Source organism: Rhinatrema bivittatum, chromosome 4 (genome assembly GCF_901001135.1).
Source record: "Rhinatrema bivittatum chromosome 4, aRhiBiv1.1, whole genome shotgun sequence".
NCBI classification, from domain to species: domain Eukaryota; kingdom Metazoa; phylum Chordata; class Amphibia; order Gymnophiona; family Rhinatrematidae; genus Rhinatrema; species Rhinatrema bivittatum.
Genome location: NC_042618.1, coordinates 425,045,409 through 425,061,562, shown reverse-complemented (window position 1 = coordinate 425,061,562; position 16,154 = coordinate 425,045,409). Strand labels below are relative to the sequence as shown.

General features: G+C 46.5%; 1 protein-coding gene across 4 annotated transcripts in view; it reads right to left on the bottom strand.

The window, feature by feature from the left end:
- The window catches only part of FGD5 (FYVE, RhoGEF and PH domain containing 5), a 192,422-nt gene that overhangs the window by 70,995 nt on the left and 105,273 nt on the right, over positions 1-16,154 (bottom strand). For 3 of the 4 annotated variants that reach the window (XM_029601388.1, XM_029601385.1, XM_029601387.1), the window contains exons 4-7: positions 6,364-6,422; positions 6,241-6,271; positions 1,481-1,632; positions 484-640 (exon numbers count right to left, since the gene is read on the bottom strand). In XM_029601388.1, the coding sequence (XP_029457248.1) occupies positions 484-640; positions 1,481-1,632; positions 6,241-6,271; positions 6,364-6,422 (399 nt within the window). The remainder of the gene's footprint in view (positions 1-483; positions 641-1,480; positions 1,633-6,240; positions 6,272-6,363; positions 6,423-16,154) is intronic. The other variant, XM_029601386.1, reaches the window with a different exon arrangement.

The window sequence follows — 16,154 nt, the reverse complement described above, 5'->3', positions numbered from 1 at the left end:
AAAGGAAGTCTTCCTTCTAACAGTAAAGCTTGGCAGCTCTGTGTCTCTCCAAAGGCTTTCCTGTAACCTCATAGAACGTGTGAATTCTAGTCAAATATTTTGTTGCTTTGCGAGGGAAGACCTTAGTCTCTGACCAGGGCCAGATTTAAGATTGTGGCACCCATAGGCAGAGTGCCACAGCAGCACCCCCTTTGAAGCTAAGCTGGCAAACAGAGGCAAGCTCCTCTTTGGCACCTTCAAAATTTGGCACCCAAGGTAGCTGCCTGTGTTGTCCGTGCCTAAATCCAGGCCTGTTATCTGGTGGAACAGTGGGCCTCTAGAATGGTCTCTGATGGAACCCCAGTCCTCCAGGGTTTCTGGAGCCTCCAAGCAAGCAGAATGCCTGATCCTTCTCCACATGTGATCTGAATCCAGGAAGAATCTCACAAACGAACAAGGTCTACAAAGCAGTGTCCTGCCACATAAAGAATTGAACAATCTTACCTCAAAGTCCCTGAGCACAGCTGCCAGCTGTGGAGACTTCGGGCAGCTCTCATCGAGTAATGCTAAGTTCTTGTCAAATTGTGTAACATAAGCCACGTGGTGCCTGAATCTGGACTCACGGGACAGAAAGACACCAGCAATCTTCTGGTTTTCCTGCCTACAAACCAGAGGACAGTAGCTAAAAACAAGGAAATAATGCAGCAAACATCCTGTGCTTCCCTTGAGAGCATGTGAAACCAAGACTCTGATGGCAGATAAGGAGCACAAGGACCCCTCCAGTCTGCCCACTTTCATCCCTGGTGCAATGTCATAGGCCCCACTTGGTCTCTGATTTCCTTTTATGTCTTAGCAAGGAAGACTTCTCTGTGCCTGACCCAGCCTTCCTTGAATGACGCTGCTGTTTTTATGCCTCCACCACGTTCCCTGGGAGGTCATTCCATGCATTCATCACCCTATGAGTGAGAAGCACAATCCTATTCCTCTCAGGGATGAAGTGCACCTTCCCCAGACACAGAAGGAAGATGGTCTGTATTGCATTCTCTACTGCTGGATGGTGAATGCTACAGCTTCCTTCTCATTGGCTAGTGCAGAGGAAAATCTGCAAACCAGCATTATCCAGAACCGAAAAGAACTATGCTCTACTGTGTGTCTCGTTGGCCATGCCAGATTTAATTAGACACAGCTGGGGTTCTTAGGACTTCTTACCTGTGCAGGTGTGGATACGGATTTTTGTAAATTTATTTTAGCCAGGTACAGCTAAGGGCTTCTTATTTGCCCAGGTACGACTACAGATTTCTATAGCCAATGCTGCATATTGTAAAAGGTACAAACCTCTGCAGTGGGTGTCTGCCAGCCATTGGGGGCATATTGTTCTGATTGCGTCCTGAAGTACTGCTGTCTCCTTCAGAACCCAAGGTCTCTGACATCTGTCCCAAGCAGGGACAGAAAGAGGAACCATCAAAAATAAGCTCAAATTAACCAAAGAAGTGTCTCTTACCAATCCAGGATCCTTTCCTCCAGCTCAGCCAGGATCTCCTGGTGCAGCTGGAAGATTTCAGGGAGCTCACTGAAGCCCTGGCGCAGGTTCCCCTCCTCAGACACACCTTCATCCTCCTCATCCAGCACTTGCAGGACAGCTCCATAGAAACCCTGTAATGACATCGCCCAAGAATGAGCATCTCAAGTACATCTCGAACCTGTGCCACAACAACACTCGTCAACGGCCACAATGCAACCAAGATCACCCTGGTATCAGGGGTATAAATGTTTTCACAACCAATTTTGGGTAGCCTCAGAGTGCGGTCATACACTCATCCTAGTGGCCACTGACATTTTTTTTTTGTAGAATACTCTGTTAATGTTAGTTGAGTCTTTAAACTGTGGTGTTAGCAGAAAAAAAAAAATCTATCGCATCTGAGAGAGAGACTAGTCCAAAAGCACATGAGTTACAATCGGCAGCCATCGCTCTCTCACACAGAAAACCCCATTCTTTTATCATTAACCCAGGGAAGTTCAGCACAGGCCAGAGGTGACTGTTCATTCCTCTCCTCATTAAACTTTCATACCCAGGTGGATTGGATATTCAAATCAGAGCTCAGTGATTTACAGCTCCATCTGATGGGCAAGACCACAATTACACAGCACTCACTGCAGCTTTCCCCATTACTGAGCCATAGGGGGGCCTATATGCCCTAAAGCCTGGCCTGTATGCTACGACATTAGCAGGTATGTACTAAAACTAGCACACATCTACATGTACATGAGGGAATGTCATGTGCAAATTAAGCTCTAGTGGGCACATGGTAAAGGAGTGAATGAGCTCAGGGCTTGATTCATCAAAGTATTTTCCCATAGACAAAGAAGGGGAGAAAAGCCTTAATGAATCAAGCAGTTAATGTTTAGAGCTGTAAACCAAGGAAGCCAGGATTCAAATTTTGCTTCTCCTGCTGATGCTCCTTGTGACCTTGGGCAAGTCATCGTAGTGTCCATTGCCTCAGATTGTGAGCCTGCATGGGCAGGGGAATACCGACAGAACCCAACTGTTAATTCATCTTGAGCTTGGATTTTAAAAGGCGAATAATTCAATCTAAATTCTAAATCCAATACTGTGGTATGCTGGTTCCACCTGCTATTTACTATGGGCCCATTAAAGCCTAGAAGTTTTGTTCAGTTAGGTTTAACTGGATACTCAGCCGGTTAGCTGCAGCTGGATATACAGATCAATTTAACCAGTTAAAACTAACTGGTTAACTTTAAAACCAATCCCTATTTGTGCTCAGATATCTGTGGTTTCAGGCTGGTATGTTTTCTATGTACTCTGGTTTATGGGATAAACAATCCGATAATCGTAAGCTTTGCTCTTTAGTGATATTACACTATACACATCCCTTGGGTCACAGCTGACCTGAGCCTGACAAGAGGAGCAGATTCAGGGGGACATTCTACAGAACTGGCCAGTCCTGGCATTCGCTGTGATGGGAGGTCAATCTCTGGAGGCATGGGGGTGGTTATGACGCTTAACAGAAGGCATGGAGATAACCACATGAGCTGCCGTTACAAGCCTAAATAGAAGGTGGGGGGATAACCTGCATGGAGCATCAGTTACAAACTTAAACACCTCGCTGGGCAGACTGGATGGACCATTTTGGTCTTTTACTGCTGTCATTTACTACGTTACTATGACCTTCCACCCCCAGATGTTCAATGGCTTCAAATTCTCATGGATGGACATTTCTGGAGTAGAAGGGCAACAGCTGACCATGTCATTCTGACAAGGTAAGCAATGAACAGTCATGCCATAGGGAATGATGTGGAGAAGGGGATCTATTACAATCCTTTATCTGTTGTCACTTACAATCAGGCCGATACAGTACAGTGCGCTGAGTAAGGGGTAATAGCACATCGAAAATGCGCGTCCAACCCCCCCCCCCCCGAACCTAATAGCGCCCACAACATGCAAATGCATGTTGATGGCCCTATTAGATATTCCCACGCGATTCAGAAAGCAAAATGTGCAGCCAAGCTACACATTTTACTTTCAGAAATTAGCGCCTACCCAAAGGTAGGCGTTAATTTCTCTGGGCACCAGGAAAGTGCACAGAAAAGCAGTAAAAACTGCTTTTTTGTGCACCCTCTGACTTAATATCATGGCGATATTAAGTCGGAGGTCCAGAAAGTTAAAAAAAGTTAAAAAAAAAAATTTTAAAAATTTGAAATCGGCCCACGGCTCGCGGGTTGAAAACTGGATGCTCAATTTTGCCAGCGTGCGGTTTCCGAACCCGTGGCTGTCAGCGGATTTGAGAACTGATGCAGGCAAAATTGAGCGTTGGCTGTCAAACCCGCTGACAGCCGCCGCTCCTGTCCAAAAAGAGAGGCTAGGGACGCGCTAGTGTCCCTAGCCCCTCTTTTTGCTGCGAGCCCTCATTTGAATACAGAATCGCGAAGACAGGGGAGTGGCCTGTGCGCGTGCGTTTGCCCGCTCTCCCGTGACTTTTACTGTATCGGCCCGTATGTTACTACAAGAACCAGGAAGTCTGCTTCTTCCATAACCTAGTCACCTTTTCTTGTCACCAACACGAGGCCTTCCAGCCACCTGGCTACCTGAGGCCTCTCTGAACTGTGCTGTACCAGGCTTTCTGGAAGTGCAGTAAACCAATCTCTGATTACTGTTTCACACCAACCTGAGGTGCGGTGCTTAGCTTGGCCTTGCAAGGGCTCTCTAGTGGCCGAGCATCCTGTTTTCCAATAACTTAAATCTTTTATTAGCGAGGCTCTCTAGACGCAGCACTGTCCTGCCTCCACCTTTCAAAACTGAAGCACTGTCTGGCCCCAATGCAGCAAGAGGATCTGAGTCGCCATATGGGATGATTTAAAAAGTCCTTTATGAAGCCAAATTTCTTTCTGTGCCTCCCACTGAACCAGGAAGCGTCTGAAGTTTTCCCAGTCGGCAGCGGAAGGCGCAGAAGTTAATGGAAAAGACAGCCCAGGAAGCCTCCATTTGCTGCAGAGCAGATCCTTCCCGGGGGGGGGGGGGGGGCCTCATGCAGATGTGCAGATTATAACCACAGGAGCTCTTCCTATCCCCCCCCTTCATCCTTCCTCCTGAGATCCAGGCAGGGGCCTTGCGCTCATGTACCTATCCAAGACACATGCACTAGCGGTACCATCGCCTAAGGCAGACAGTTTAGAGATCCAAAATGTAGAAGGATTGTTTCACGACACTGCTAACATCCACTCAGACCCCTTCCTCCACGCACACAGCTGGAAATGGGTGAAATATGATTCATTGAGATTACCATAATATTTATTATTTAGTTTTGTAATTAAGATGTTTTTATGCTATATTCATGATTTCATTTTAGTCTGTACATCTGCTTGAGCTACAGTCAGGAGATTATTTAAGGCTAAATAAAAACAATCATAATCCCACTCACCTCAACAGATTTAGGGGATTCAGAAATCAAACAGAATCAATGGTGCAAAGACGTTAATTACTAAAGAGAGGCCTACAGCACTGATAACATTCACCAAAGGCGTGCACACTGCATGGATGCCACTAAAAAAAGGTGCCAAGAGCTTCCTGACTCACTGCCCCATGCACACAGTCACCCAACTCCATGTCACCATATGATGTTCGTCCACCCCTACGCAGTCTGTCCTTCTGTAGTACTCATTTTAGCAGAGACAGCGTTAGCCCACAAGAGGACCTAAGCGAAGAGTGGGGAGGGAGGAAGAAGTGGAAGTCCAAGGAAATAAATATTCCTAAAAAAGTGATTGCAGGAGCCCTTTTCAGCTGCTTGGGGTCCTCGGCAATCACTTCTGCTCAGTACTGGCACCGGACTTTAGATGGCAGAAACTCTTCTGGCCTGTGCATTCCAAGGGCCTTGACCTTTTAACCTAGGGGAAAGTTAATTGCAGGACCCCCCCCAGCATGGTTAGGACTGCCTGATCCAGAAATACCTGGGGGCTTTTGGGCACTGCAATCAGACAGGTTAACAGAATGCGTCCTTCACACCATCCCCTGGCATGGCTCATCTACAGCAACACTGCTACCTTATCGTTCCTGTTCCCTTGTATCATCCTAAGCTGTCCGGCCAGAAGCAGCCACGGCTGAGGCTAGAGAGCCCCCACCTGGGACCCAGGATGTGCTGGTACTGACTGCACGGGAAAGAGGTCAGCCTCAGAGAGGGACAAGCCTGGGAAGGACTAGAAGTTGATTAGGTGCAAAAGCATGGGAGATGCTTCCTGTGGCCTGCAGCACTGTCCTCTGGGGCGGGGGGTGGGGGCGCCCTCACTCGCCATTTGTTTCTGACCTGCCCCGCACTAACTCAGGGGAACCGGGAGGTGAAGCCAGGCCTTCCCATGCCCCGCATCATCATCATCCTTACCCCAAAAACAATCCCTGAACCAAGGTCCCCGAGTCACAGATAGACAAGAGGAGGGCAGACACCGCACACCTGGGTTTCCAGAGCAGAGTTTGCAGGTGGGGAACGCAGACCCAGCATCGCTCCTGCCAGCCCTGCCAGGCAGCCAAACGTGGCGCTTTCTCAAAGTCTGCAATACCTCTCCTTTACGAGAAATTAATGATCCAGAAAACACCAACTGCACTAAATCTGCTTCCCCCCCCCCCCCCCCCCATATCCTGGTATCTTATCTCAATGATGTGACAGGGAGCCTGCAGCCCCTCCACTCGCTGCCTCCTAAATTACAGCTGAGTAAAAGGCCAATTAGCTTTAACAATTCCAATGATTTACTCACCATCTGTAGCCGTCTAAGCATCTCCACGTATCTGTGAGAAAGAGACAGAAGTTTATTCATTGTTATCAAGCACTGAAGTGCAGTAAGAAGCCTGAAGTCAGGGGTCTCTGGCAGGATACTCACTCTTTCTCTGAAGACAGCAGCTCCTCTGCAATCAGATGTACCCTGGACTGCCCTTCCTTCTGTCAAAAGGAAAACCAGGAAAGTTTAGAGCGTGCGGGCAGGAATGTAGCTTAACGCTAAACCTGCAAGCCACAAAAATCTCCAGACTCCTAATGCAGAGCAGTCTGAGGCAGACAAACCATTACAATGAGCCATGGCTGTCTATCAAGGAGAAGTCTTTATTAAAGGAACACTCAGGGCTGCTGAAATGGAAAACTGAAAACCCCCACACAAAAAGAAACCTCATCCAGTGTTACTTGTCGCGCCTTCTGCGCATCTTAACCTTTTTGCTCGGTTCATGTTCTGTCACACTGCAGTGGCTGACACTTGTCAGCCACCACACCGCAGCAGCTCAGAGATGCAAGCTGCAAAGGGCTCAACAAAGTAGGCCAAGGCTAGCACGTCAACCTGCACATCTGTGCTGCTGCCACAGCTGCAAATTTAAGCCAGCGAGTTTCCCCCAAGCCCCTCTCTCACTGCAATGCAGTCTGTGCTGGAACAACGGCCCATTATAGGGAAGGATTCCCACCCCCACCCTCCCAGTTATACGCGACAGGAGGCACAGGGTACTACCAGCTACTCAAAGATTTTGGGGGCGCTGCAATATCGGGTGCTGAGCTCAGCGCGCCGCTAAACGCGCAGTTGGACGCAAGTTTTGGATGCGGTAGACATACACCCAATGCAATATCGGGATCAGAGCATCCAAAATACGCGTCCTTACTGACGCATAGCTAATAGTGCTCCTCACATGCAAATACCATGTCGATGAGGCTATTAGCTAGTTCCCCAATCTAAAATAAATAAATAAATGTGTGCCTGACGCACACATTTTAATGCTCAAAATTTAACGCCAGCCTAGAGCTGGCATTACGTTTTGAGGCACCCCAAGCCAAGCTCGTAAGAGCACAAAAATACAGAGGTTTTTGTGGTTCCTCCTACTTAATATTGTTGTGATACTAAGCGGGAGGAACTACAGAAAGCTGCAACCAAAAACAAAACAAACAAAAAAAATACTTGACAGCGGTCAGGTTAGGAAAAGGGAATCTCAATTTACGAACGTCCATTTTCCTAACCCGTGGCCACTTCTCCTGGGCGCTCGATGGCATGAACGTGCTAGGGATGCACACAATATCCACTGCACGTCCCTTTTAGTGCGGCAGCTCATTTGAATATTAGATCGAGCCCCCAAGAGGGGATGTGCGCACGTTTTTTTTTTTTGCGTGCGTGACATTGCATCGGCCCCCTTTGTATCTGTTTCACCTCCAGTTCAATCCAAAGTTCAAAATCAAAAAAAGAGAGAATTCCCAACTCCCTCCTGACAAGATGATTGTGCATGACCAAACATAATCTTTAGTCCGCTGAGAAGCTGACAGTTTTGGAACAATGACATTTCCTCCCAATGTAACAGCAATTTTTTCACAACACCCTCAGACAGACACAGTCGCAGATGGAGGGAACAGTGCTGGTGCCAAGCACCCTGGTGCTACGAGAGGAAGGTTCAGCTCAGCCCCTCTCAGTCCTTAGGCTCGACGTCACGGCTTGGCATTCCACGGTGATTTAATGTGTCTTCGGCGCGAGACAAAAACACTGAGACCCTCCATCCTACAGGCACTCTGAGACTGTGTCCCCAGGCGGTTTAACCAGGATAAGAACTCCGGGCCCGAGGACGGTGTCCAGCACTGGACTTCAGGGGAGGAGAAAGAAATGAAGCCTCCTTCACCCCATTGGGTAAAGGAAAAAGACGCAGTAAAGGATTACGCACACCGCTACCGCTTAGGGAGGCGCCTAATCGTTTGCCTTCAACCGGGAGCGATCGGCAGAGATCGGATGGGGACTCGGGTATTTTCATCTGTTGTCTTTATGCCCCACAGTGAATAACCCTTTAGTAGTTACAAAGCCAGGATTTAGGGATTGTAAAAATACAGCAGAACGGCGGGCACTCAGTCATAAGAAGTATCACGCTGAGTTGGACAAAAAGATCCATCGAGCCCGGCACCGTACCTGACAGGTAACCCAAAGAGGAGACTCCTTTCTTGTGGCTTTCCCATGCCTACCTGGCTGGGTCATGGACTTCTCCTCCAGGAACTTGCTATTGCTAGATGCTTGGCCGCATCCTCCGACAAATTTCACAACTTGATCGTGCACCGAGTGGAAAGACTTTCTCCAATTTGTTTTAAATCTACTACCTGTTTCAGGTCGTGTCCCCTAGTCTTAGTCTTGGTACTATTTGAAAAGGTAAAGGTAAATAACTGTTTCCAATTTACCTATCCCACCCCACTCATGCCTTTATAAACTTCTATCATCATTTCTCTTCTCCAAGCTGAAGAGCCCTAACCTGTTTAGCCGCTCCATCCCCTTTCACACTTTGGTTCTCCTTCTCTGTCACTTTTCTAGTTCCGCTATTTCTTCTTTGAGATGGCAGAGACCAGTACTGAACACACTACTCAAGGCGCAGTCGCACCATGGATAGATACAGAGGCAATATGATCGTGTCATTTTTATTCTGCATTCCTTCCTGAGTCATTCCTAAAGCTCTACTTGCTTTTCTGAATACTGCTGTACGCTGAGCTGAGGATTTCAATGTCTTGCTCACAATAGCTTTTCCTGGGTGGTTTCTCCTAAAATGGAACCTAGCATCATGTACCCTGTATTTGTGATTATTTTTTCCTATATGTGCATCCCTTCACACTTGTCCACATTACATTTCATCTGCTGTTTAAATGCCCAGATCCCCAGTCTTGCAAGGTCCTTCTGCAGCTCCTCACAATCTGCTCATGTTTTAACAACTTTGAATAATTTTCTATCATCTGTAAATTTGATCACTTCATTTGTTGTTCCCTTTTCCATATCATTTATGAATATATGTTAAATAACACAGGCACTCCCCTATTGACCTTTTCCATTTCATTCTGAACACTGCTTTGGGCAATGATTATGAAATCAGGAAAGTGGTTTATAAAATAGATAAGACAGATAACTGAGGGATAAAGCATCTTAGGCCAGAAGAACATTCACAGAAGGTGACAAAGTGTCACTACAACCACAATACAATCTGTAGGCAGCTAGAAGAGGAGCAGTATTTCAAACTGCTCAAGTCTGCTCCTCCCTGTCAGATCCAGCAGAGTCCCAAAGGGTTTAGTGACAATGAGCAACTAAAAACACCTATATTAACTGAGAGCAGACTAATGTTGATGTACTATCCTGCACTCATGCATCAGGTTTTCAGCCTGTGCACAGATTTTATTGTAAACCGCTTTGATGACACTGTATTGAAGAGGGGTCAATTAAATTGAATAAATAATAAATAAATAAGAATACTAACAAAGAGGTTAGCTGTTGGAATAGTTCTCAGAGGAGGAAGAGGAAACCAACAGGGAGGTCAGACAGGCTGGAAATTAAAAGTCTAAAGCAAGGAGCAGCGTCTGCCTTTCTCTGTTCTCATTCTCCACTTACAAGAAGAGAATTTATTGAGCCAATAAGCCCAGATGTGATGTCACCAGATGACAATGCCAACAGAATCACTAGAGTGAATCATTGCACATATTTACAGCCCATGTTAAATGTACACATCACTGGCATCCCATTGCTGAGAACCACTAGAGATTTTTGGGAGCCTCACTGGGAAACTGCTGATAAACAGCTGGCTGGAGAGCGGAGATGAAGAGCAAGCAAGAGCGAGTCAGAAGAGAGAAAACACCTCACTGCTCCGGTGTCATGGCTGTATAGCATCCAGATTACGTTTTTTTATTATGATCGTTTTAATTGTACACCGCACAGAATAAAAGGCAGTGTGGGCAATAAATGTTGTAAAATAAATAACTTATTTTCTTTAGTGAATAATTTGGAATCATGTAACAGTGTGCTGTATCGTTTCAGCATTTTAGCAAAACTTATGCAGTCACCTATGGGGTGAATGGGCCTGGAAGCATATTTCTAGCACCTGGAGTGCATTAATGCTTCCACAAGGGTAGGAAGCATCAGTGTGTCACCTGACCCAAGGTCAAGCCAAAAAGGTGTACTAGTCCTGCTTTTCCTCCATAAGAACATAAGAAATTGCCAAATTCAAATGAATTCCATCACTTGCATTGAGAAGCAGTTCTGATTTGCCTAAGAAGGACCTATCTGTGCATGCACTGGGGGAAAACCAGGACTGCATCCACCTCTCTGGGCAGGTGGCAACCCCGAGTTACAGAAGAGCAAGTGATTTGCTCAAGGTGACACACGGTGTCAATGGCGGAGCTGGGAGGCATGCTCATGTCCAGGGCCTGATTTACAAATAGGCAGAATAGGCAGCCATCCTGCCGTGAGAGCTATAGATCATCTGCTGTGGCGCCACACCATCCTTGGGGGAGGAAAGGGGGAACAGCCAGCTGTCCCCATGCCTGAGGGCAGCCGGGGAATATAAATCTACCCCTGCTCATGTCCCAGGAGCTCAAAGAAAGAAAGCACTGTGATTCTTAATACTGTTTCTTGCCTTGGGCATATTTAATCGAAATGTGTGAAACGAATCACAATAAATACATTTCTTTACTTGAACATTCATATCGAATTTGTTTTGCTGCAATATTTGTTTTTCATGCCTAAAAGTTATCTCCAGTGATTCTACAGTAATTAAGGACTGCAAGGGAAACTTCTTCTCACAGGCTGCCTCTGCCACATAGAGTGCCAGATCTAGGCACAGGCAACATGGCTACATGCCCAGGGTCCAAATTCTAAAAAGGTACCTAAAAACTGGGACACCCCCCCTGCTGCCTCTCTAATGTCCGGGGTCAAAAACCTCCTGCCCCAGTCCTCAGCCTCTGGGCATCATCATTTTAAATCTAGCCTTGGCCGCATGTAGCCATCATGCCCTCTCCTCCCAAAAGCCCAAGGACATTGCTTCCATTGTATGCCCGGGCCCCACTAGCCCCGATGAAGAGGCGGCCTTAAATCTCTTGCCCAGCCCCACAGAGCAAGGCCTTCTATTCTCATCCAACACTACTAGCAAACATGTCCATTGGCCATGTTCTGCCTCAAACCTAACAATCACAACTATTCTATCTTCATCTACTCATCCCAACTCTGCCCTAATAATCACGAATTCTGTGACTACTGTAAACAAGATCCAATTGTAATTAGCTTTGTTTATAATCCACCTTGGAACCATTTGGCAAAAAATGGAATATGAAATGTTTATATATAAAAAAAAAAAAATAGAGCGCTAAACTCCAGAGACGTCCTATGCTCATATCTCAAATGAATTCCCCAGGACTTTACGGTAAACTATGGAAATACAGGCTATGCTGGTCCCTCATTACAGTAATATTGCCCATGGAAAGAAAACAAAAGTTCACTTGATTGACAGTCATGAAAAGTGCCTCCTGGTAGCCAACCAGACTTGCTGTCTTTTGTGTTAGGGTTCACTTCCTACCGGGGCAGACTGCTCCCATGTCTACATAGAGCTGAAACTGGCTTGTTCTCCTCAGATATATGAAGGTCAAAGGTTTGAAAAACAGAATGATTAATAGTGTCTGGAGACCAGTCCCACCCACTGCAAAGATAAGCTTCAGAATAGGTCCCATTCCATGGTGCAGGGAGGGGAATGGCTGCTCTTTCATAGCCACATTGTCACTAGAAGGGCCTCTGTATAGCACAGATACCGGCTGCAGCCCTGCCTTACAACTGGGTAGCTTATCTTTCATATGACTCTGTCTTACTGAGCGCGGTCAGCGGCTTCTATCGTGGGTGGGCGACCCCTCCATGTACTTTGTTGCCATGAAGCACTGGCTAAAGCAGCCTTGGCACTGGTCAGTGCTTCACCACCTAACTGCTAATTGCTAAACAAACTATTTCTTTGTCAGGTTATCACAGACAAGCAATTGTGTTGCAAATTTGATTTACTGAGGTCCTTTTATAACATTCTCTGACCAAAGCATTAGCATCATAGATTTGCAGGGGCTTCTACAGAGCAGGACTGAGGTGCTTTGGCAGAGCACTGGGGAACGATGCAATAAGATGCACGTTAAAATGGGCGCTCATATTAAGCACCCGTTTTCCTAACGTGCCCACAGCCACGTCTCCTGGGTGCTCGATACTACATTTTAATGAGTTGCTGCATTAAAAAGGATGCTCTAGGGAAGAAATATGCGTCTCTAATGCATAGGGCACCCAGGAGACGTGGCTGTGCGCCCACAACTGCAACGGGTGCTCAATACGAGCATCCATTTTATCCCGCTTCAGGTCGATTTCTGGACGACAAATATACACGCACAATAGCAAGGGGCGAAATCGGCCTGGAGCGTGTCTGTTGTGCATGTATAGTATGCGTTCAGAATTTTTTTTCATCAAGCCGTTACATTATACGTTTATTCCTAAACATCACAAGCAATAGGTAACCAAAACCAAAATGATAAAGGGGATGGAACAGATCCCCTATGAGGAAAGGCTGAAGAGGTTAGGGCTGTTCAGCTTGGAGAAGAGACGGCTGAGGGGGGATATGATAGAGGTCTTTAAGATCATGAGAGGTCTTGAACGAGTAGATGTGACTCGGTTATTTACACTTTCGAATAATAGAAGGACTAGGGGGCATTCCATGAAGTTAGCAAGTAACACATTTAAGACTAATCGGAGAAAATTCTTTTTCACTCAACGCACAGTGAAGCTCTGGAATTTGTTGCCAGAGGATGTGGTTAGTGCAGTTAGTGTAGCTGGGTTCAAAAAAGGTTTGGATAAGTTCTTGGAGGAGAAGTCCATTAATGGCTATTAATCAATTATACTTAGGGAATAGCCACTGCTATTAATTGCATCAGTAGCATGGGTTCTTCTTAGTGTTTGGGTACTTGCCAGGTTCTTGTGGCCTGGTTTTGGCCTCTGTTGGAAACAGGATGCTGGGCTTGATGGACCCTTGGTCTGTCCCAGCATGGCAATTTCTTATGTTCTTATGTTAGGTGTTTAAGAGTAAAAGGTAGAAACCACACAGGACACCATTTTTTCAATTTCTCATGAGCCTCTGACTCGCAGATTTATTTAACGCCAGCTCCAGGGCTGGAGTTAAATTTGCCACGTTAAAAAGTATGCGTTGGGCACCCAGCGATTTTCTGCATCAGGGGATAATCGCTAATTGCCTCATCTACATGTGTTGAGCGCTATCGGCTATGCGTTTGTTTGGGCACGTATTTTGGACATGCTAATCTCTTTATTGCATCAGGTGTTAGACTAGCGCATCCAAAATGCGTGTCCAACCATGCATAAACCTGTCCGCTAGGCTGAGCGCACTTTATTGCATTGACCTGTATGTGAGGGTCACAGTACTGAAATAGTAGGAGAGGCTATGGGGCAGGATTGAGGTGCGTTGGCAGAGTTGTGTGGGAGAAGATCCTGCAGCATGAGGGAGAGGTGCTTTGGCAGAACTGGGAGTGGGGGGAGGTTTCAGTGCTGTAATACCAATGGGGCAAGACTTGAGAACATAAGATGTGCTATGCTGGGTCAAACTAAGGGTCCATCGAGCCCAGAATCCTGTCTTCAACTGTAGAAAATCCCAAAACATAGATCCAGTCCCAAAACGCAGATCCAATGCCTTTGGGTTTCTCTGAATGCACTCAGAAAAGGAGGAATAAAGCCAGCTCTCCCCTGCCCTAAACTGGCCACTATGTTGGATTGGATCCAAGCTCCAGGTTCGAATTTTGGCACAAGCCTCTCAGACTTTTGATAACTTCCAAAATAACAGCAGTGTTTGTTCTTTGTAATTTTTTCTTGCTGCATCCAAAATTTGGTTGAAAATGAAGGACACAACTGGTTCATTGCCACGTCCTTTGTACAATGCAGGAATCCAGTGATTCCACCCTACTATGTACAATAAAACGGCTGCAGTAGTGGAAAAAGTTAGGCTGATGGACTGATAGTTTCTAAGGACAATGGGACACTCCAGGCCATGCATTAAAACAAACCATACTGCTTTGCATCTGAGCTTTTACCTCCCATTCAGGCTGAGCAAGAGTAGAGCATTCAGCCAAAGTCAACAACCCACAGGAGGTCCAGAGGAGGAACACAGTGACCAGTGTAACCAGCTCAACACAGGTCACAAGGAGATCACAGGTTTCCACAGCCCACCTCTGGTATTGTTAAAGGTTATTCAAAGCTGATAATACACACCATGTCATCAGGGATACTTTGGGCCAGCCCTAGGTTTGTTAAATCACCTGTCTATGCACTAGAAGATTTACACTTCTGTTCTGTGTTTTCATTAAAGACAGGACTACAAATCCCACGATACTTAGACAGGGAAATCACAATCCAGGACACACTCCCCCCCCCCCCCCCATTTCCCTAGTTCTCTCATGGGAATTAGTTGGAAGCGCTGGTGATAACCGTAACTACTCTGCTTACACAGTTAAACTATTTTAGTTACTCTGAACGTATAAGGTTTTAGAAAGAAGTGCTCAGACAAGATACAGTAAATCAGGTTCCAAACTGGATGCAAGTGCGGGGGCAGAGAACACAGGCAGATGCTTAAAAACATTCACAGATCCCACCCCTTGCTGAGAGACACACAAAGCATGTCCCACTCACATGAATTCACTTTAAGAAGCAGCAGTACAGATCCGTACGTTTATTGACATTTGCATCTTAGAAGTCCTATGATGGAAGTGAATAATTCTGAATACCCCGAGCTTTACTGTGACTGCTGTGTGCCGATGTCACCCACTCACAATGATGGATCTAGGATTTTGGAAGCCCTAGGCACTGTTGGTGGTGTCGTCCATCCCGCCCTCTTCTCCCACCCCCTGAAGCAGGACAACAGGGAGCAGAAGGTCTAAGGCACAGTTCCCTCATTTTCTGTGGCAGCCTAGAGGTAGATCCCGTGGCAAAAATTAAAAAATTATGAAGCGTATTGACAAATATTTGCATCCTTTACATTAAATTATAAAACTAGTCTTCCACTACAATTATTAGTATAATTTATGTTATTTTTATTGGGTCAAGAAAAGTGATCTCAAGTATCAGAACAAGGAGGAGACCTCAGGAATGGGGAGAGGAAGTGAGGAGGATCCGGAATGGAATGAGGAGAAAGGGGAAGGAGAGTGAGAAGGAAAGAGGACCAGGGATGGAGAGGATGGGATAAGGGGAAGATTAGGAATCTGGGATGTGGAAGAGGAGAAGGGAGTAGGAAGGATTGGGTTCCAGGGTCTGTAGAGAAGGGAAAGGTAGGAAGGAAGGAAAAAATGTTCCAGGATCTGGTGGATAGAATCCAAGATCAAGGGAAGGAGGATTTGAATTGCATTGGGTGGAGAGAGGAAGGCGGTGACCCTACCATGCTCTGATCCTGCTCCTCCTTGCATCCCTCTCTTATATCCTGCCCAATATGATGTACAATTATATACACACACTTGGTACCAATCCATTCTGTCCCACACACACACAACACACCCACACACACAGTGCCCCCTCCCCTTGTTCCCCTCTCTCTCTCACACACACAGACGTATAGCCCGCAGCTGATCCTCTTCTCATCCTCCAGCCTTTCTTCCCACCCTCCAATGATCTCCCCAAAGTCATCCCTCTTTGCTCTATTTGCTAGAGGCTCTCCTGTTCCCTGCATGCTGCCTGGAGGGAAGAGGCTGGATCAGGAAGGAGAGGGCTCTTCTCTGCTGACCCAGGCAGTCACCCCAATCCCACAGCACTGTGGTCTGACAAAGGCCAACATTGCACTGGGAGAGGAGTCCAAAATCAGGACTGAAGTTCAGTCCATTCTGGTGGCATGAGGTTCGATGGGC